Source organism: Pseudoliparis swirei, chromosome 15, assembly GCF_029220125.1.
Source record: "Pseudoliparis swirei isolate HS2019 ecotype Mariana Trench chromosome 15, NWPU_hadal_v1, whole genome shotgun sequence".
Classification (NCBI taxonomy): domain Eukaryota; kingdom Metazoa; phylum Chordata; class Actinopteri; order Perciformes; family Liparidae; genus Pseudoliparis; species Pseudoliparis swirei.
Window position 1 is genome coordinate 4,093,107 of NC_079402.1, and position 23,090 is coordinate 4,116,196.

Consider the following 23,090-nt stretch of genomic DNA (forward strand, 5'->3'; position numbering starts at 1 on the left):
ATATATGGTTCTTACACACGCCACTACAATTATTTCCATTTTTATTTTCATTTAAAGTACAAAAAAACATTGCAATTAAAACACATCCCCTTTGACAAACAAGTTAAACACGAACAAACTCCAGATCGACGTCATCAAAATGCCCGTTATTTGTTAGATGTAATCCAGAATTTCTGTCTCCATCTCGTTTTCGCTGCCCTCCGACGGCTGAAACTCATCCTCGTCGTATTCGTCTTCGTCGTCCTTGTTCTCGTCGTCCGGCACCTCGTCCTCTTCCACTTTACCCGCATCTCCCTCTACGAACGTTGCATTTAGGCCCATTCGTCTGCGTTTCTTGGGGAATTCCGGCAACGCTGGGGGGGGAGGGGAAGAGAAATAACTTCAGTTAACCAACCAAAAGGCGCACAGGAGAACACGCTCATGAACACGGCGTTCGGATGTTATGCCCGAGTCCCGCCCTCGCCATGTTGCGTCTCCGGTAGGCGGAAAGTGTTCGGGGCGTGCGCTGGGTGTGTTCCCTACATGGTCTCTGGGCTCGGATGATGGTCTTGATCATGGCTGAGATGATGTCCCTCAGCTTGTCCGTGGTGCCGAGAACACACCAGCCGTCCCGCTCGTCGCAGACCTTCTCGTCGGCCTCCTGCTGAACCACCTGTTTGATGCTGGAGACACACAGGGGGTTGCAACTTTTTTTCTTTTTATGATACTTTATACTTCTACTCCAATAATTTCAGAGCCAATTTAGTTTGTTCTACTTTATTTAAAACACAGCTGGACTACAATGAAGGAGTAGACCCATCTCAAGGAGGATCAGAAGAAATGGGTGTCACAGCAAAGGGTCTGAATACTTATGACCGCGTGATATTTCAGTTTTTCTTTTTTAATAAATTTGCAAAAATGTCTTCATTTGTTTTTTTCTATTAAGATGGTGTGCTGAGTGAACATTAATGAGAAATAAAATGAACTTTTTTGATTTGAGCAAATAGCTGCAATGAAACAAAGAGTGAATAATTTAAAGGGGTCTGAATACTTTCCGTACCCACTGAATTTATTTTGATAACTTGGATTCATGACATGAATAAAGATGTATTATTGTTACTACAGGTAAAGATATGATTTTATTGAAATTCACAAGCTACCGATCCGTGTATAAAGTAATACGATTAGTCTCTCCGTTATCAGCTGCAACGATAAAGCCAGGGTGGGTAATCTTCTTCAAAAATCTTCTTGCTTTCAATTAATCAAATTCTCAGACATAAAATTAATTAATTAATTGCAGTAACTTCTAAATTGCTTGATTCCCCGTCACTTGCTTTTTCTTCTTCTATTTTTTCACTTAAACCAAAATCAGAAAACTACTCATTTCCAAATTTTTGGGAAATTTCTTTCAGCACGTGTACTCGTGATGTAATTATCATGACGTCACGAGGAACTGGAACGTACCAGTCCACATCCAGATCGCAGAGCTGGTAGAACATCTGTCTGTGAGGAGGCAGCATGCCCTCTCTGAAAATGTAGGACGACTCCTGTGGAGGTGAAACTACGGTCAGTCGGGACAGCGGCCATTTTTAAAAACACTCACATTTCAGCATTTAGGCTCACGGAGAATCAGAATGTTGGGGCGAAGTAAAAAACACAAGATATGACATTATTATTATTTGAATAATAGATATATAAAAATATAAGCATAAAAGATTTTTTTAAGGAGCTCGAATCGAAACTAGCACGTTAGCGCTGTGCTAACGTTGCAACTCGACTACAGGATGTGATGCTGGACTATCGCCGACCTTCTGCTGGTAAGACACCGGCAATCTATCTCGACTGGAGCTGGGACCCTCCTGAGCTGGAAGCTCCATCACACTGGCTGCCTGAGGATCTGGAAAGAGAAAAAAAGAAAGCATTCATTTTCGAACAAAGTAGCCTCTTTTTTCCCCCCCGCAGCAGGCCTGAGATACACCACATTTAAGTAACACGCACAGAATTCACAAACAACTAAACTAGATACTAATATGGGTGGAGACTGGGAAGGTGGAGGGAGTTACATTTCTGAAACAAGTGAACCGAAGTGACCATATTTGGACTCTGCAGAGGAGCGACGTAGAGACGCCGCATATTGCTGGTGGACATATGTGACTGGGGTCTGTATGAATTATGTATTTGTTTACATTCAGACTCACATGATTTGTTGAATGTGATGGGCAGACTGTAGTTCAGGGCACTCCTCTTGGCTTTCACTGGTATGTCGGATAATGAATACCCTAAAAGTGGAAAGACAGAGGAACCAACCAGTCAGTGTCGTGAATTTTCATGAAGGCTATGAAGGATATCACTGAATTGGCACCCATCTGTGCCTTTGATGTCCAAACAAAACCAAAAGAACTGTGAACAGGAGACGATACATTTGAATGCCTCCTCTTCTCAGGCTCTCACCGTGCTTGGTGCTACAGCGGATCCTGAAGTCCAGTATCTGGTATTTCTTGGATTCGGGGTGCTTTCGGGGGTCGTGGCCCAGCCCCACCCACAGACTCCTCCAGGGTCCCGTCACCTTTTCGAGAGCAAACCTCACGGGGTTAACGTACGTTTGGGCGGGAAAGAAAAGGTTGCTTTTCCCTTTTGATTTGAGGACATTTCCGTCGTGATATAAACGGGACTTTCATTATTTCGGGTTTTATTTTCGAGTTACTCCACAAATGGAAGAGGAGTGGAATAAAATGTACAAAATACAAACGTCTTAACTTTCGTTCATATTTACATATGAATAGATTTCAGCTTTGGAAACTATTTCGACAGAGTTTTTCAGACTCAGGGCTCCATGTTCCTTTTCCACCTGACATTGCAGCCTCTCACTCTGTACCCACCGTGTGCCCTCAGCTCACCATGTAGTAGGCGAAGACGGGCAGCAGCAGTTTCAGTTTATCAGGGTGGATGTTGATGTTGGCCTTGACTGCATTTCGGGACCAGATGTGTCGGCTCTCAAACATCTAGGCGAAAAAAAAGAAAGTTTGGTTCCAGATAAGATAAAAAAGTTATTCCATTCCCTGAACCGCTTATTCTATTTAGGGACGCGTGGCGCCGTTACCAGCTGGCATTGGGTGAAGGCGGGGTTCACCCCGGACGGGTCTACCTCCGGGCACATATAGAGACAGACGACCAGTCGCGCTCACATTCACACCAACGGACAATTCAGAGTTCAATGACCTGCATGTCTTTGGACTGTGGGAGGAAGCCGGAGAACCCGGAGTGAACCCTCACTGACACGGGGAGAACATGCAAACACGGCACGAGAAAAGTTATACTTGTGTCAAATTATGTAACAACTTTTTTCGAGATCAACCAGTCAATCCGTGAATAAAAAACGTTATTTATGATGGTTTGGCTACAGTAGATTTTAAGTTATTAAAAAGGAGCTCTTTGGAGTTTTTGGCCCCCTAGTGGACAACTACGATACACATTCCGGCCAATACGCTCCCGCGAGTCCTCTGATCTACGGGGCCGGAACGCAGCAGAAGGAGGAGATGGCGAAGGCGTACTCGCCGTAGGTTTAAATGGTTTGTGAGGGCTTACAGGAACGGGCGGGTTGGCCTCAAGGGAGACACACGGTGGCTTTTGGTGAATAACACAAAGTAAACGGAAACTCTGTGACACTTTCCACATGCTCCATTTACCGGTATGTGCGCCAGGAGACGGAAAAATCTTTTTCTTTAAACTATTTCTATGGAGAACAGAACAAGGGGAGGAAAACATTGGCTTTGGGCTTGGCTTAACGATTCCTTTTTAAAAAGATCGTTTGATAAAATATTCCCTCTTTCCCAGAGTTCAACGTAGTGTCATTAAAAGCGTGACCCGGAGTGTAAAGCCGAGAAACATTTCATTTAAGACGATGTGAAACGGAGAAAGCAAAGAAATCGTCCCACCGGGTGACCAACCAGCTGCAACTCCTGAAGGGTTCTTCCCTTTTTTTCACCGTGAAAGAGTTTTTTCTATTCCTTGGGAGTTTTTCCTGATCAGGTGTGAGGTCAAAGGTCAGGGATGTCGTGCGTGTACAGATTGTAAAGCCCTCTGAGGCACATTTGTAAGTTGGGATATTGGGCTATATAAAATAAACTGAAATGAACTCAAACATTTGACATTTTTGCTTTACAGAAGAACTTCAGAGCGCCTCTTCGGCCACACTGATGACCCTGGTACACACACACACACACCTTTCTCAAATGTTCCGCAGCCTGCTTGTCTTTCTCCTTCACGCACACGCGTTCCCAGTTGACCGCGGCTGCCTCGAGGCACTCGGTGGGCACGACGGGATCCGCGTAGCTGATAAAAATGGCGTTGTGGGGCCGGCGAGCTCGATTCAACCCAATAAAGTTGTTGTTGCTGATGGGCACCTGGCTGTAAACGGTAAAAAAGAAAAGAAAGACGAGCCGTATTATGAAAAGATTCCCCCGATAAGCCGCATCACGGTGACATTATCCGGACATACGGCGACCGCTGATAGACGTCGGGCCGGTAGTAGTAGTCCACGGGAGTGTCGAGGCGGGAGAAGCAGGCCGGTGGGAGGAAGAGGGGCATCGGCTGCTGGAAGAACTCCTGGCTCTCCGATTTGCGGAGGATGATCTTGTCGTACAAAGAGACGTCTTCTCCACCCTCCGAGTGCACGGCGAGACACTGGAAGTCTGCCATCCCTGCAGAAAAACAACCAGCTTAAACCTTTTATTTCGGTACATTTTTTAGATTTATGTATGAAAGATAGAGCACAAATCGACATTTATTGTATCGATTGAAAAAGACAAATAATAGGACAAAAAACTCAATTCAAGAAAAAATATCTTTGCCGGTGGTGGAAAGGAAACGAAGCGTTCACGATGAGGACTTTAAAATCTCACCTTGGAATTTGTACGTCGTTCCGATGACTCCGAGTATCTCCATGTGGATCTTGGCGTCCGTGGGGTCCTTTTTCCGCACGCGCCGGCGCACTTTGAGGACGAGGTTGCTCGACGGGAAGCGGTTTCCGCACAGAGAGTGACAGAACGGGTCCTGAGGCCGGAAGCGCAGCTCCAGACGCCGGTTGGGGTGAGCGAAGGTCTGCGGCCGCCACAGGGGAACGCAGACAGGAGTCAGATCAGTGCAGCAGAGATGTTTACAGTCATATGAGTTTAACTATTTAATTAATTTTTTTTAATTTACCTTTTTTAATGCCTCCCTGCTGCCTCAATATAAAAAGAAGGAACCATCTTAATATTAATAATTTTTTTTAAAGGTATTTGTCTATTTATGTATATTGTGTGTAAACAATGTGTAGTTATTGTGTTATTTACATTGGTTTAACCGGTTGTTAATATTATATTAGCTTAGTTTTATTTCTTACATTTACTTTCATACTGAATTGTTTACTTTTTTTTTAAAGATTTTAGAATAATTGAAATCCCTTGCAAAGGAAAACTGTCAAGAAATCTATGTTGATGTTTTACAAGTGTAGAGCAACTTTTACACATGACGAATAAATAAATCACGTCACAAAACGAGATAAAAATGATAAAGTAGTTCCAATGAATGACGCAACATGTACCTAAATAAAACAAACAATGAATATGTGCATTTAGCTGTTTTAACCATCTGTCATGTAGCATTTCGTCATTAAAAAACTAAAGTAGTTCCAATGAATGACGCAACATGTACCTAAAAAAAATAAACAACAATGAATATGTGCATTTAGCTGTTTTAACCATCTGTCATGGAGCATTTTGTCATTAAAAAACTTATTGTGATAACATATTACAGAATTATATGAATGTGCGTAATGTGAAGCTTACTTTGGACACTCCTTTCTCCCCCCCGAGAGTCTGCAGCATCTTGTCCACATTGTGCACCATCGCCGGATACTCCACGCACACCAGCTTGTTGTCATGCAGCACAACCCGGGACGAGCTGCCCGGCACGTCGACGTCCTCCGGGCCGGAGAGAGTCAACTCCTTCAGGGTGAAATCCAGCCTCGGCCCGTTATCGTCCGCCATGTCGGCGGTATTTATTTAAGTATGCACGCGGGCGACAACACCCCGCGAACGGAGGGAAAACAGCACTCTACGCGCGCTTCCGCGGCGGTGGTTGCTGGCGGAGGGGTATCAAGTGTGCGAGTGCAAAATAACGCCGGGCGGAAACAAGTGCGCACTCGTATAGTTCCGCTGGTGCACTCCACACATAAGACGCGTTATTCCTTTCCGATATCGAAAAGGCGTGTAAGAAATACAAAAAATGATCATATAATCAACTTATTTAATGTCAAACATTAATGTATCATGTTTATGATAATTTCATGTCGTGCACGAGATAGCCTATTCATATAAAGCTTTAACTCAGCGACATACCAAGATATCCAGTATGATTAACTTTAAGATTGTATTATAAATATGTCCCTTTATCTTGTAAAAAAAAATACATTATGCAAGTAACATCTTGTCACACCTGTTCTGTCCCGCACAATCTTCTATTTGTAATTACAGTTTCAATGTACATGTGTGACCACGTGGTGGCGGTATAAAACCAAATGAAATGCGGGCATGGGAGGAAATCCTGTCTGTAGGAAAAGCATGGGAGGAAAATGTAAAAGCTTTCCCCCTCCTCCCCATCAAAGTTCAACAACTCAAGTAACTGAATCATCTCGAATGCCCCGAGTCTATATGAATCATCAGAGGATTCATCACTACTTCATATCGGGGATTGGATATTTTAACAGCCACTAATAGTCATCTATATTTGCCAGAAGGTGACATCCAGTGTTTTGAGAGGGCCCTTGGTAAAGAGGATTTATGAGCTGTCCCTCCCAGCCGAAATCCCTCCCAGATACTGTCAACAGACCGTCATCCCCTCAGAGAAGACAGAGGACTTTGAAGAAACTGTTGTGTTTACCAAGTTATTTAAGATGCTGTTATATAGGCAATTTTATATCCTGATGTAACGCTGTGTTTACTTAGATTCTAGTTTGACTTCTTCCCTCACGCCTAAGGAGCTGCGAGGCTTAACATTTACAATGTGGGCCGGTTTGCCTCCTCACATTCACTTTTATTATTTTAGTTGAAGAATTCACTTTTTGTTTTAAGATTATTTTATTTCATTGTTTTTCTTGAGCATCAGTCTGACATTTTGGTGAATTATTTTTTTAAAGATGTATGTCCCATGAGATGTTCCTGCGGAGAAAATGTGCTGTTGTAGAAAATGTGGTGTTGCATTCAAGTGCAGTTGTTGGAGGGGGGATTTACCTAATTGGAGGTCAGTTGGAGATTGTGATGCTGTTTATTAGTTGAGTCTGACATGCTGGATGGTGAGCATTATCCACCTGTAGGTTACCTGAACAACATGCCTTTTAAACAACTCTAACTTTATCTCTTTTACACATGGAGAATAAAACATGCACAACACGGGCAGCAAGTGGACGTTAAAGGAAACGCATAGATTCAAGTTAAGATTTTCTCTTCCAACTTTGGTAAATATTGTACACTAATGACGACACCAACACATGTTATGTACAATTGCAGGTTTTTATTTAACTTTTTCTTCTTTTTCTTCCTGCCCGTCTTAACGTTTTCCCGGCTCTTAACTTATGAAACGAGAGTTAACTGTCAAATAATATAGTTAAGCTTAGTTTTTCATCTAAACATCTTCAGTAAGCCACATAACAAAGTAAATAATGTGAATAAACCAGGTGTGTAAAGTAACTAAGGCTTCACGTGTTATTATGTACAACCTTGAATCCTTTAATAGTAATATTTCAGAGTAAATACAATATTCTAGGTTGAAAATCCATGCAGCATCCTCTTGGCTTACTTTTCTTTTTTCTTTTTTTACACCTGCACTCCTCCCCTTAAATTTAAAGTGACATCGCTATGAACTGTGGGTAATTCCCTCGGGCAAACGTTCTGTGTGTTCCATATTAGGATGCAAACACAATATTTAGTTGGCCAGGAAATAAAGACGTCCCAATATGTCAAATGCAGTATGACAACAACAAAAAACACCAGGATGTCCCACGATATCCTGTCACATTAGAGGAAGTAGTACGTCCCAATTAATGCAACAGTAAACCTACTTTGTGAAAGGCAGCTGCAGCGTGCGCTAAACGCAGAGATGCAAACGTACGCAAAGTGTGGCCACAAACGCCTCTTTGACTTTGCAGGTACGGGCCTCAAAGTCGCCGGACTCGGGCCTCAGTTACACCGGCTCTTGTCCTGCTATGATATATATATATACATATATATATATATATGTATATATATATATTGTCAGGAAAAGAAAATTAGAATAATGTGATAAAGTTCTTGAAATTCTGCAATTAAAAAAAAAAAAAAAAATGTAATAAAGTTTGGATTCATTACAATATTACGTTTTATTGTATAGCTTATTATCTTTTTATATTGCTAAAGTAGGGTATTAAAAAAATCACTTGAATCGCCTAATTAACTCGAAACACCTGGAAACACATTTTCAAATGTTTGATTTTGTTTTGCTGTTATAAATCCTTTTTTTTACTTGGTCTGAGGAAATATTCAAATTTTATGAGATAGGATTTTAGAGTTTTCTTAAGTGTCAAGCATAAATCAGCATATTAAAAGAATAAAAGCAATATTTCAGTTGATTTGTAATGAATCCAGAATGCATGACATGACATTTTTTTTTTTTTGCATTTACAGAAAAAAAAACTTTTATCACAATATTCTAATTTTCTGAGACAGTCCTGTATATATGAATATATATATATATAGATAGATAGATATATACACTACCGTTCGAAAGTTTGGGGTCACTTAGAAATGTCTTTATTTTTCAAAGAAAAGCACTGTTTGTTCAATAAAGATAACATTAATCAGAAATACACACTATACATTGTTAATGTGGTAAATGAATATTCTAGGTGGAAACGTCTGGTTTCTAATGAAATATCTCCATAGGTGTATAGAGGCCCATTTCCATCAACTATCACTCCAGTGTTCTAATGGTACATTGTGTTTGCTAATCGCCTTAGAAGACTAATGTCTGATTAGAAAACCCTTGTGCAATTATGTTAGCACAGCTGAAAACAGTTATGCTGGTGATATAAGCTATACAACTGGCCTTCCTTTGAGCTTGAAGTTTGAAGAACTAAATTAATACTTCAAATATTAATCATTATTTCTAACCTTGTCAATGTCTTGATGATATTTTCTATTCAATTTTCAATTCATTTGATAAATATAAATGAGTTTTCATGGAAGACACCAAATTGTCTGGTTGACCCCAAACTTTTGAACGGTAGTGTACATACATATATATATACATACATATATATATGTATGTATATATATATATATATATATATTCATACATATATATATATATACATACATATATATATATGTATACATACATATATATATATATATATATATATATATATATGGGAACAACATAGTGACAGTTAATTTACCAGGTCAATGTAAATGCATCCCACCTGGATTTTTTTCTTTCTTCTTATTTGACGCTTTTTTTTAATGCACTCGGCACCTTTGCATGAGATATACTGAACACGTCTTCACACACACGCACAGGCAGATGGATTCTTCTAAGGGCTCCATAGAAACCGTTAAAATGATTTGTACCGTTTGTGTTCATTTTTTGATCAAAACTATGACTGAATACCAGATTTATCGGCTTTACGCTCCAACTTCAGAAAGAAGAACATCTTTGAGGATATTGGGAACCCCCTTTGTCTGTTTATATGTTCACTACTTGTTCTTGTGGCGATGGTTTCTATTCATGGGACATTATCAGGGCTTCAATAAAGACATACGTGGTGTTTAGTGGGAGGGGCCAAGGAAAGCACACCATGGGCTCTGACTGACAATCTGTTGTGTGCTGTGGTGAAGTCAGGATTTTCATCATCACTCTCCTTCTGTTTACTTTTTCCTTTTGTATTTTTGAGAATGTTCCCCCGGCTCTGTCGCTGCTATCTCAGCCGAGGGCCTGTCCGCTCCGCCCTGCGGCTGCGATGGCGTGTTCCGGCAGTTGCAGTGTGGCGAGGCCGTGATAAGGTTATCAGACGGCCTCTTACTCCGAAAGAGCCTGCTGCCCTCAGATTTCACCCCTTTTTTCGGACTCCCACTCCCTCTGGCTTCTCACCCGGCGACGTATCTCCCCTCTCCTGTCCTTCTCCTCCTCCTCCTCCTCCTCCTCCTGCTCCGTCCTCTGGACCTGCAGCCGGCCGCTCCGTGGTCGGACGGGCGGCCATGTTTCAACGTGTGACGTGGGACCCTCAGGCCACGCCTCCGACGCCTCGTCACTCTCTGTGTGGGCAACGCTAAAGATCACTTGCGGCGCTCGAAAAATGGGTTCAAGCGGCTTCCACGTTTAAGCTCCGCCCACAGAGCTGTCACGCTGTTTGATTTAGACGCAGCTCTCAAAAAACAAAAATGTCCCCGGATGAATAAGTCTTTGCACTGTGATCATAACGATGAAAGAGTTGTTTTGCTTCCCTGTTTGACTTCATTAACTCGGCCTGGAAATGAAAACAGATCCAGTCCCTTCTGAGGGAAGTAGCACGCCGTTGCTTTGAGGTCGAAAGATGGCGCCACCAAAGTCATCGGGGGCAATCCATCCCATAGTCGCGCCGGATGAAAAGTCAGAGACCAGACGAGTGCACCCCCCACCCCGTTCATCACGCCGTGACCCTCCAGATGCATCGGCGGCCCATTGGAGGGGACTCCACCCTCAGGTTGGGAACCACTGCTGCGGACCTTCTGCTTGCTATGGGGTGCTTCTTTTAAATTGATATCGCCGAGTCTCGAGCGAACGCAATCGACAAATAGAAAACAAGAATATATTACTCGTGACATCAAGTCGTCCCGATCGTACGCCATCGTTTGCTTTTTATCGGGCCGTTTTTTTTGACGCCGTGAGAGGGGGGGGGGGCATGTGGTTCCACGGGACACCGCTCACCACACGGCTCGGATCCAAGACCGCTCGGTGCCCATGGCAACCCCCGAGCGACGATATATCATGGACAGTCGTGTCGATAAATTAATCTTTTTTTGCAGCGAATGCAAATGCCTTGTTTGGAGGAACGAATGTAAATGAGGCCTTCACTGACCGAGAGTCCAACTTTAGCAGAGCAAACCTAAGAGGATTTCTCGTAACCACGTCATGAGCAGCGTCTACGTGTCTCTCTCCGTCTTCTTTCTTCTCCTTCTTCTGTTTCCTCTTCTTGTCGACGATAAGGAGCTGGATGTGAGTGACGTTGAGTCGCCTACTTGTTGAAATGGACGATTACGTCCCGGGAAAAGGCCGCCGCAGGAAGTGCGAGTCTTTTTATGACACTTTGTGGGCGTGGCCCGGGTTGTGCACGCCGTCGCCGAGCTTATCTCCTGGAGGGCAGGACGTGCGTTGGGGTCACGACGCGATGTCACCGGCAGTCAAGTGGTATCTCGCCCCCCCCCCCCTTTCCCCCCGCCGGCGCTGTTTGACAGCAGCAGATGTGATCGCGGCAGCATCTCCCCGTGTCCAGTCATGCTGACAGCTCGTGTTTCTGTCTGCATTATTCTGTCTGTGGGCGAAAAGAACAGCGTGATGGATCGCTGGCATGTCACTCAGCACTGACCCCCCCCCCCACACACACACACACACGTGGTGGTGGTGGTTGTTATTGTGGCTTCGGGGCCTGATCTCTTTCACTGAGACGCTTCGTTGTTTGTTGTTCTCATCAAACGTGTCCTGGACCTTCAGCAATCAAAACCTTTACAGCTTCTCCGGAATTGTTTTTTACTACTTCACATATATATGTTCTTTAGAAAATTACGCTTCAATTGCTTGTTTAATTGTGCTATTTTAGCACAAAAAAGCAGCAGCTCTATCTAGTCTGGTGTAAAGATATATATATATGTATAAATATATATATATATACAGTATATAAATATATATACATATATATACATACATATATATATATATACATATGTATATATTTATATATACAGTATATATGTATGTATATATATATATATGCATATACATACTGGAAATATATGTGTATATATACATATACATACAGTATATACATAAATATACATATACATACATAAATATATATATATGTATATATATATGTATAAGTATATATAAATATATATATGTATATATAAATATATATACATATATAGACATTCATATATATACATATGTATATAAGTATATATACAGTATATATGTGTATATATATATATGTATATATACATACTGGAAATCTATATGTATATATACATATACATACACTATATACATAAATATAAATATGTATATATACATATACATACAGTATATACATAAATATACATACATAAATATATTTGTTTATATACACATATATATGTATATTACATATATATATATGTACGTATATATATATGTATATATCATACAGATGTGTCGGCCTACTTATGTGCAGCTTCCTGACCTCTTCCCTGTGCGCCATACTAGAAAGAAGTGAATATGTTTTCATGTTTATAATAACAGCCGAACGGACCTCTGAGTTCCACTTCCACACCGGCCTCGCTCGCTTTGGATGAAGCGGAATCGACGCAACGAACCAGTCGGACTCAAAGCCTCTCATTTGACCTGTTGTCATAGAAACCACATCGCGCGCTGCGTCCGTCTGATGCAAAGACTTAGCAAGGATAAGAAAGGCTCTGCATCTGAGGACCAGGAGAGTCATTGGGATGCTATCCGGCTGGAACGGTTGACATGGAATCAATATCTGGGTCCCTAAAACTGTGAAGTGATTTGTTTTGTCGAGGAGGGAGTGTGGGTGGTATTTAAAAAGAGCAGTTGGAGATTTAAGTAGATATATCTCCCCAACGGTAAAATGATGACTCAGACTCCAGGGCCATGTCTTTGATCTCACGGACGCAAAGCGGACCCCCACCCCCCCCTCCTCCCCCCCTCTCCCTGTCTCCCAAGAAGGATCCACGGAAGCCTCGGGCCGTCCTTCCAATCCACGGCGTGTTCCACGGTAGCGGCCAGGAGTTCATTTGCATGAAGCCAAATTTGCAAGACAAATTCCTGCCATGTTTGTCAGGTTACGGTACGGAGTTAGTTTTATGTGAGACGGAGCTTGGATTGAGGGGTGTTGGTTTCTGAGGGACGGCGTTGACGTTTGGAAACTTGATTTAAAATAAATATATTTAAGGTCTTTGCTGGATGGGAGAGATTTGTGTGGATCGGTGCTCTTATGAGGCAGACATGTTCATGTGACACTGCAAAACAATACTTATATATATATATATATATATATATATAAGTCGAATATATAAATATATATAATATATATATATATATATATATATATTATATTTATATATTCGACGGACTTTATTTCCTGCAGCTTCTGAGAGAAAAAAAAGAAGAGAAAAAAAGAAACTTCCCTAAGAAACGGTTCCCAGGTGGAGCCTCAACAGTTGGAAAAACCATCGAGTACATTTGCAAATGTCAGGATACTACAATGCCTCAGGCAACATTCATGCAAATGAACAAAAGCTGGATAACCACATGAACCGCTCCAGCTCACTCCTCATCCGATATTTACTATTTGTCATCTGTGTTTAAAAAAAAGTTTTTAAAAAAAGTTTTAAAAATGAATCCACATCAATCTTTTCATGTACAATTGTACACAGGTGAAGGAATATCACAGATGCATTCACACCTGAGGGTATTCCCCCCCCCCCCCCCCCACACACACACATATCCCCGCCCCTCCTCTTTCAGGACCCACGTCCTGTTTGCTAAGTCCCACCCTTGGGTGTCATTCCTTTCGGTTGGCTACCTGTGCAGGATTGTGATTTGCTTCGTCTCCTCTCACCAGGATGCGGAGCAGGTCTCGACCTCTCGTGGATCACAAGGCACCCCGTTGCCCTGGTAAAATCAACACAGTTTGCATAAAGACCTCAGATTTGTTTGCCGGACCGTAAGCCCTCTCGTCTCCTGTGTGTTCCGTGTGCTGACACTGATTTCTGCAGCAAGAGGCTCCCCGTGGGAAAGTTATTGATCCCCTCTTCTTTATTTCTATATCAATCAATTGTCTGTGTTATGGCACATTTCATGCAGGTCGACTCAAGTGTGCTAGAAACATAGAACACATTAAACAAAGTGTATACAAAATACTTTATTCGAAAATGCACAAACACACAAATACATGAAATACAATTATTTATAACCAATGTGCACAGGCGAACTCACACTGTTGGGCTTTCATGACTTTTGGGACGTTACTTTGACTTACATTCATTTCCTGGAGACGTACACTAGCCATAAACTCTACCAGCCTCATTTGATACTTACCCTAAACTTAACCCTAACCTAAACCTTAGCTTTAACCTTTACTTCACCCTTACACTAACCTTACCCTAAACCTAACCAGCATTTCTTCCCAATAAAGAAGGCAGCCCCCCCCCCCCATACACACAGGCAATGTGTCTTTTGGGGACATTATATTGAATGACATTAATTTCCTGAAGAATGACCCTCCGCAATAATTACTACATGCCTCGCAACTTTTGTCCAGTTGAAAGAGCCTGAAATGTTTCCCCACAAGGTAGCTTAAAATATGTGTCCTCACAAGGTAGCTTGAAATGTGTGTCCCCACAAGGTAGCCTGAAATGTGTCCTCACAAGGTAGCTTGAAATATGTGTCCCCACAAGGTAGCTTGAAATATGTGTCCTCACAAGGTAGCCTGAAATGTGTCCTCACAAGGTAGCTTAAAATATGTGTCCTCACAAGGTAGCCTGAAATGTGTCCTCACAAGGTAGCTTAAAATATGTGTCCCCACAAGGTAGCCTGAAATGTGTCCCCACAAGGTAGCTTGAAATGTGTGTCCCCACAATGTAGCCTGAAATGTGTCCTCACAAGGTAGCTTAAAATATGTGTCCTCACAAGGTAGCCTGAAATGTGTCCTCACAAGGTAGCTTAAAATATGTGTCCCCAGAACGTAGCCTGAAATGTGTCCTCACAAGGTAGCTTAAAATATGTGTCCTCACAAGGTAGCCTGAAATGTGTCCTCACAAGGTAGCCTGAAATGTGTCCTCACAAGGTAGCTTAAAATATGTGTCCCCAGAACATAGCCTGAAATGTGTCCCCACAAGGTAGCTTAAAATATGTGTCCCCACAACGTAGCCTGAAATGTGTCCTCACAAGGTAGCTTAAAATATGTGTCCCCACAAGGTAGCTTCAAATGTGTGTCCCCACAAGGTAGCCTGAAATGTGTGTCCCCACAAGGTAGCTTGAAATGTGTCCTCACAAGGTGGCTTAAAATATGTGTCCTCACAAGGTAGCTTGAAATGTGTCCCCACAAGGTAGCTTAAAATGTGTGTCCCCACAAGGTAGCCTGAAATGTGTCTCCACAAGGTAGCCTGAAATGTGTCCCCACAAGGTAGCTTGAAATGTGTGTCCCCACAAGGTAGCCTGAAATGTGTCTCCACAAGGTAGCCTGAAATGTGTCCCCACAAGGTAGCTTGAAATATGTGTCCCCACAAGGTAGCTTGAAATATGTGTCCCCACAAGGTAGCTTGAAATGTGTCCCCACAAGGTAGCTTGAAATATGTGTCCCCACAAGGTAGCCTGAAATGTGTCCCCACAAGGTAGCTTGAAATGTGTGTCCCCACAAGGTAGCTTGAAATGTGTCCCCACAAGGTAGCCTGAAATGTGTCCCCACAAGGTAGCTTGAAATATGTGTCCCCACAAGGTAGCCTGAAATGTGTCCCCACAAGGTAGCTTGAAATGTGTGTCCCCACAAGGTAGCTTGAAATGTGTGTCCCCACAAGGTAGCCTGAAATGTGTCCCCACAAGGTAGCCTGAAATGTGTCCCCACAAGGTAGCTTGAAATGTGTCCCCACAAGGTAGCCTAAGTCTGGACACACGCACTCTTAACTATCAAAAAGCTTGAGATAAAAAGCAGTTTCAAGGGTGCTTTTCAAAGAAGACACAAGTTACCGCCGAGTCTTAGGGAACCAAATGCACCCACTTCATTCTCATTGCGCTCAGGAGACCCGTGCTGGACGATCTGATTGGCCGACAGCAAGGTGTTTCCGAGCCATACCGTTTAGGGCCCCGTAGACCAGCAGTTCTACGGGCAGCCGGTGAAGCGTTTCCCCTCTAATGTGTTTTCTAGTCCCACTTAGCCCTCTATACATGTATCAAAGTAGTTTATAGAGCCACGCCGCAAATAGAAAGAAAGAAAGTGTTGCTAATCAATCGGGGGGAAAAAGATCAAAGCAATCGAGCAAACTCTTGACAACCGCTCATCCGGTTGCTGTCAGATTTAAAAAGGCGCCGATGATGATGTGATTTGCCTGGAGCAGCTTAATGTCCTAACAGGTTTGGTGTTTGAGGAAGGTGGTGAGTCTTCGTTGTTTGTTGAAGTTAATCCAGCAGGCTGTGGGTGTGGTAACGGCTCTGCCCCCATCACTCCCTGCACCCCCCACAGGACTCAATGCACTGAGGAAGGCCAAATGTTTACACTGCGTTTGTGTGTTCTGACAGCTTGTTTAATTGTGTGTGTGTGTGTGTGTTTTTTTTTCTTTTTCTCACTGAGATTATAGAGCCTGCTTTGGAAGTCGCTGAGCTTCAAAGCGAACGTAGCGGATGCTAACTGCGTCCTGCGTGGCGTTCCAGAGCGTCGCTCCCCAGCGAGAAATCTTCACACCCGAGGCCGCCGGCCGCGAGTCATTCTACATCCTGCTAGCGACGTGTGAGAGCGGCGGGGAAGAACACACACACACACATGAAAGAGAGGTGAATGCTAATAGTTCAAAGTGTGTTTGCACTGCTCGTCTTAGATAAACGCTGCGTGAGTGTTTTTTTGCCCGGAAGGTGCAAAGGATTTTATAACACATTTCACTTTGCGTGTCTTTATTCTAGAAGGTCAACCATCAAGATTTCCCTGCTTCTCACTCTTTAAGTCTTTATATCAAGCGAACGCCTTTGCAGCTCACGCGCCGGACGCCAGCCGGTAAAACACACGCTGCATCAAGCATATACACAAACGATAGGAAACCAACAAAATATGTCCTCAAATACCAAAAGCATATTTTAAAAACTCAATGACGTCGGCACATGTAAACTCTGAAAGATCGCTTCCAATATATTATCTCATTTCATTTGTACATTCTCATCAACTTCGTAATTTCTTAATTATACAGGAGATTTTCGCCTTCACTCAGAATTCAATATGGGTTTCTATTGTTTATATAGGAATGTATCGTACACACACGGCGGCTCCTCTTCACTTCATGCCGTGCTGGCTCTCGTGGTGCCGCCGGAGGTCCACCTTGCGCTGGAAGCCCTTGGAGCAAATGTCACATCCGAAGGGTTTGAAGCCCGTGTGCTTCCTGCTGTGGGTGATCAGGTTGGAGCTCTGGCTGAACGCTTTGCCACACACTTGGCATTTGTGGGGCTTTTCACCTACAAATATTTTAAAAAACACACACTTTAATCAGCGAGAAATCCTTTCCGAATCATTTGTGTAAAGAAGTTCAGGTTTGTTAACTTTGTTTTAACCCTAGCCTTTTTTTTAGGCCTCTGCTTGAAAAAACAAGGATGTATCTCCTCTACCACAAGACTATTTGAATAATTTGTGTTATAATAAAAGTAAACACTTGCGAGAATACTCCATCTGTGTAAATATCAGCCTACGTGTTACTGGTTAAGATTAAATGAAGATGGCACAGAGCACACATTAAAAAAAGTTACAGGTTTGCCTAAAAATCACTTATTGTAATTGTGATATCTTTGGAATGATGCAGCTGAAAAGTTTAAACTTCCTCAGCATCCGAGCGCAATATCTGACGAGTATCTCTGCAAAGTTTGAATTTGAAAAAGTGAAGCAGAACTAAATTAGAGTCTCGTGAGTAAAGACAGTTTAGGTGAGGTCTCCAAAATGGTCATTTGTGCACATTGTCATTTTTTCATTGTCAAAATTCAAAGGTTAAATCAGGATGGATTTCAGTTCGAGGATACACTACCGTTCAAAAGTTTGGGGTCACCCAGACAATTTTGTGTCTTCCATGAAAACTCACTGTTTTTTCTCAAATGAATTGAAAATTGAATAGAAAATATAGTCAAGACATTGACAAGGTTAGAAATAATGATTAATATTTGAAGTATTAATTTTGTTCTTCAAACTTCAAGCTCAAAGGAAGGCCAGTTGTATAGCTTATATCACCAGCATAACTGTTTTCAGCTGTGCTAACATAATTGCACAAGGGTTTTCTAATCAGATATTAGTCTTCTAAGGTGATTAGCAAACACAATGTACCATTAGAACACTGGAGTGATAGTTGATGGAAATGGGCCTCTATACACCTATGGAGATATTTCATTAGAAACCAGACACTTCCACCTAGAATAGTCATTTACCACATTAACAATGTATAGTGTGTATTTTTGATTAATGTTATCTTTATTGAAAAAACAGTGCTTTTCTTTGAAAAATAAAGACATTTCTAAGTGACCCCAAACTTTTGAATGGTAGTGTATATATATATATATATATATTATTTAATAAGCGCGCCATAAAAGGTGTGCTTTTTCCCCCCCATCTAAAAAAAGATAAGCACACGTAGCTACAGGTGAATAATTATCCCTTTGTTCAGATTCACATAGACTTCCTTTGACAGCTCAAATATGCAAATATGCAGAACATTATGGCTAAGTTTTATTTTTCTGATTTATCAGTAGTTATATTACTCCAGGAAACCGTTCCTGCGTGCCGCACCTGGAAATACAGCAGTAACAAAAAATACAAATATACATATATTTTGTGTTATTATTTAATAAGCATGCCATAAGAGGTGTGCTTCCCCCCCCCCACCCCCCCATCTAAAAAAAGATAAGCACGCGTAGCTACAGGTGAAGAATTATGCCATTGTTCAGATTCACATAGACTTCCTTTGACAGCGCTCCGCATGAAGCAGGAAAAAAACCAAATATGCAAATGCACGGAACATGATGGCTACGTTTTATTTTTCTGATTTATCAGTAGTTATATGACTCCAGGAAACCATTCATGCGTGGAAAGCCGAAGATTACAGCCAAATATCGTGCCACCTGCCCCGCCACCATCTACGTATGGACTCACCGGTGTGAATGTAGGTGTGCTTCTTCATGTCGGACTTCTGGTGGAACCTCTTGCCGCAGTACTGGCAGGGGTAAGGCCTCGTGTCCGAGTGGATGAGCAGGTGCGTGGAGAGGGTGGAGGAGCGCTTGAAGGATTTGCCACACATCTTGCACTCGAAGCTCTTCTCCTGATTGGAAGACGAAAGCAAAGAAAGGTTGAAGGGTCGCGCGGTTCATTGTGGCCTGAAACCGACCCCATGACACAACATTATAGAACTAGAACGGGCACGCGGTAGAGCGCATACCTTCACATATCACAAGATTGGGCATTGAATTATGAACATTTTGGCATTAGTTGCATGCCAATTGGATGAAAATTACTATGGTAAAAAGAAGATTTTGACCTTTTCATGACCTTGACCTTTGACCCGATCGATCCCAAAATCGAATCAAATGGTCCCCGGATAATAACCAATCATCCCACCAAATTTCATGCGATTCGGTTTAATACCTTTTGAGTTCTGCGAGTAACACGCATACAAATAAATAAATAAAGAAATACACGGCGATCAAAACATAACCTTCCGCATTTTCAATGCGAAGGTAATCACAGAACCAAACACGAAGGATGGCAACTTGGCGAGCTTGTACGTATGTGATTAAAAGGAAAAAACACTACTTTAATCTTCTTTTTTTTTTGCAACTTGTATTTAAAAGAAGTCAATGCACTCGTTTCACACATCGAGTTGGGTCCACTCATCTTTCTGAGTGACATAATGTCCCGTAACATGCTCTCCATATGCACAATAAACCCCCGGTGATGTCACGGTGATGTCACCAGGGGTCTCCTCAACCTGGGTATGGAGAGCAGCAGCTTTTATCACAACCCGGATGGGGTCGGGGTCAAAGGAAGCGGCCGCTTACCGGGCCTCATGGGAAGTGCGGAAGCAACTTCTCCACGCTGTGAACGTCCCGTACGCGCCGTGCGGCTCCAGAGACGCACCTGAGAGTGGACGTTCATGTGCTGCTCCAGGCTGACGGCGTGGCCGAAGGTCTTCCTGCAGATGCTGCAGCCAAAAGGTCTGGTCCCGCTGTGCGACCTCCGGACGTGAACCTCCAGGCCGTGTGGCGTCGAGAACACCTACGGGGGGGGAAAACGAGTCGGCAGGCCCCGTTAACGGAGGCGTCTGACGAGTTGCCTGTTTTTTTCTTCTTCTTCCGATCGATGCGGACGAGAAGCGACAAACAAAAAAAGCGATGTTGTGCGCACCTTTTCGCAGGCGATGCAGTGGTAGTTCTCCAGGGCGGGGGAGTAGTGCGTGCTGCAGTCCAGAGGCTGCTGGGGCTGCGGGCTGCGGCTGATGTGCGGGCCGTACAGGTTGCTGGTGTGCTGCAGCACCGTGGGGCTGAAGCTCATCTGGCGCAGCTTGTAGGAGGACGGCACCGGCTCCCAGCCGTACGACGGCTTGAAGTAAGGAGCGAATCCAGCCATGTGGGCCTCTTGGGGGGCTGCACACACACACACACACACACACACACAAAGAAGAAGAAATCACCCATCAGATTGAGAGCTTGTGGAGGTGGTAGGACAAAAGGATGAGAGGTGGAGGAACTGGCAGCTCACCATTTCGGTAGTATGGCTGTGTGGGGGCCACGGGGGGTCTGGCTGGCTCCGGGTGAGCAGGTAAGGGCCGTTCCAGCTCTGGCTCCTCCTTTGCGAAGGAGCAGTGGTCCTCGGGGCAAGACTGGAGCCTGTCTTCGGAGTCCGTGCTCTGGGCCTCCTGTGTTTCTTCTGCGAATGCAAAGCAAATAGAAGTGGGATTGAATTTGAAGATCGACGCTCTATAACAGCTCTAATTCTTCTTTGAGGACATTTTTGTCTATTTAACCCTTGTGTTGCCTTAGGGTCATTTTGACCCGAATCAATATTACACCCTCCCCCCGCTTTAGGATTAATTTGACCCCATTCAATGTTTAATGTCGGTGTTCTTTCGGTAGTCAACAAACAAACATAAAGTGCCTCACACTTAAACTTGGAAAACGATATTAATTCTAATAATTTTCTGTAGGTTTTAATTGCTGGCATCAAATTGAACCCAAAGGGTAAAATATGTTAGTAAATATAAAGGTAACAGGAGGGTGAAACATTGAATCGGGTCAAAATGACCCAAAGGCGGGGGGAGGGTGTAATATTGATTCGGGTCAAAATGACCCTAAGGCAACACAAGGGTTAAGAAACATCTGTTCATTATTTAACCTCAAGATCTAGAATTGGAGACTGTGTGTATGATTTTATGATTATAGTAGGTTTTTAAAAAGGACACAAGAGTAATAGCTTCTTTTCTTTCGTTTCTCTGATTCCAGTCTCACCGTTACACGCCGGGGCCTCAGACTCGTCTTCATGGGATCGGTGAACATTATACGACGAGCACCTTTTGTTTTTCACCAGGAAAGACCGAGGCATGTTGATCCTACACACACACCCCAAAAAGAATAATTACAATTAAATACAAATCACTCTATATATATATATATATATATATTTATATATATATATAATTTCACTAAAGCTTATATATATATATATATATATATATATATATATATAAACATATGTATTATGTATGTATTGTGTTTATATATATATATATATAATTTCAGTGAGGCTACTTTTATATTATATGTTCTGTCTTTTATTGCAGGTGTATATACATGCAACCTGCCATTTAAAAAAATATATATATATATATAGAATTATATATATATATATCAGTCAGTCAGGGTACTTTTACAGTATTTATATATATATAAACATACATATGTATATGAAAATAGATATAATTTCAGTCAGGCTACTTCTATATTAGATGTTCTGTCTTTTGTTGCAGGTGTGTTACTCCGTTATTATTTAATATCTTATTAAAGTCACGCGCTAATGGTTGAATCCAAATGAGACATGAAGTTTAAATATGTCCGATGTTTAAATTAATCTTAATACTTTGCAGGTTTCAAAAACAAGTCGTCAAAAAGTCCCAGAAGTTATTCCACGGAGGTAAACTCACCGTTAACCGAGCGCGTTCCCGTCGAGATGAACAAAAGTTATGCAGTTATGGAAACAATAATATTTTCCTCGGGGTTCCGCGGAGCAGAAAAAAAAGCGTGTCTCCAAAATCCTTTCCCTAAAAGTCTGAAAAGCAAAGCAGTGTAAAAAAATAAAAAAAGAACCCCAAAAAAATGCATCACACTTGTTGCTCTCTCTTTTTCTCCCCGCCCTGATTTTCAATCAGATAATTTCGCAGGGGGAATCTGACTGTGGTTTTTTAACCAATGAGAGGGCCTAGCAGGTGGAAATTTGCGTAAATACGCACGCCTGCCTAAACACGCACGCGGCCTGATCCGTCCCTGGAACAGTTACACCAAACAAAGTGACAGTGTGTCAAAACGTTCGGGGTTAAAGGACAACAAATGTAGCTTCATGAAAATTATTCCTCCGATGCATTAAACGGAAGACATGTTTATTTTCTTCTTGTTTCCCCTCCGGTGCCAAATTGCGCTGTTACATCAATGTAAGTGACTTTCTCGTGAAAACAAAATTAAAAGCACAAAAACTAAATAAGTACTTTCAACGAAAAAAAATCCGACCCGTATGATTTCCACCTCACAATGTTTGATTTACAGGATTTATTCGGAGTAACGCTGTGTATTGTGTGCATGATTTGAAGGAACAAAACATCATGGGACCGAAGCTCCTCCAAAGACACACACACCGAACCAGTCCGGGAGATCCGCGCTGTTGACTCTTGTCTTTAGTTATTAGAGCATGTCAATATTCAGACACGAGATTTCTTGACACGTGAGGATGCGGCACGCCATGTGCGCAGCGACACGACGGATTAAAATAAAATAATGAAAACGTGTGAGCTTTAAAAAAAAAATTTAAAAAAGTGTATTCATTTTTAATTAAACATTTT

The 23,090-nt window shown here is 42.3% G+C and overlaps 2 protein-coding genes across 2 annotated transcripts; both read right to left on the minus strand.

Annotated features, from left to right (window-relative positions):
- Positions 1 to 24: 24 nt before the first annotated feature.
- On the minus strand, positions 25 to 6,100 carry gtf3c5 (general transcription factor IIIC, polypeptide 5). The gene is made up of 11 exons (XM_056432538.1): positions 5,808 to 6,100; positions 4,881 to 5,079; positions 4,478 to 4,679; positions 4,203 to 4,386; positions 2,877 to 2,981; positions 2,431 to 2,545; positions 2,178 to 2,258; positions 1,788 to 1,876; positions 1,444 to 1,526; positions 523 to 662; positions 25 to 353 (listed from the first exon to the last, which is right to left on the minus strand). The coding sequence occupies exons 1-11, from the start codon at positions 6,006 to 6,008 to the stop codon at positions 154 to 156; spliced, it is 1,599 nt and encodes a 532-aa protein (XP_056288513.1). The 5' UTR covers positions 6,009 to 6,100; the 3' UTR covers positions 25 to 153.
- An 8,058-nt stretch (positions 6,101 to 14,158) lies between these two features.
- gfi1b (growth factor independent 1B transcription repressor) lies at positions 14,159 to 22,368 on the minus strand. Its single transcript, XM_056432540.1, has 7 exons — positions 22,182 to 22,368; positions 21,490 to 21,590; positions 20,744 to 20,911; positions 20,390 to 20,628; positions 20,123 to 20,260; positions 19,142 to 19,307; positions 14,159 to 17,466 (listed from the first exon to the last, which is right to left on the minus strand). The coding sequence occupies exons 2-7, from the start codon at positions 21,581 to 21,583 to the stop codon at positions 17,288 to 17,290; spliced, it is 984 nt and encodes a 327-aa protein (XP_056288515.1). The 5' UTR covers positions 21,584 to 21,590; positions 22,182 to 22,368; the 3' UTR covers positions 14,159 to 17,287.
- Positions 22,369 to 23,090: the final 722 nt, after the last annotated feature.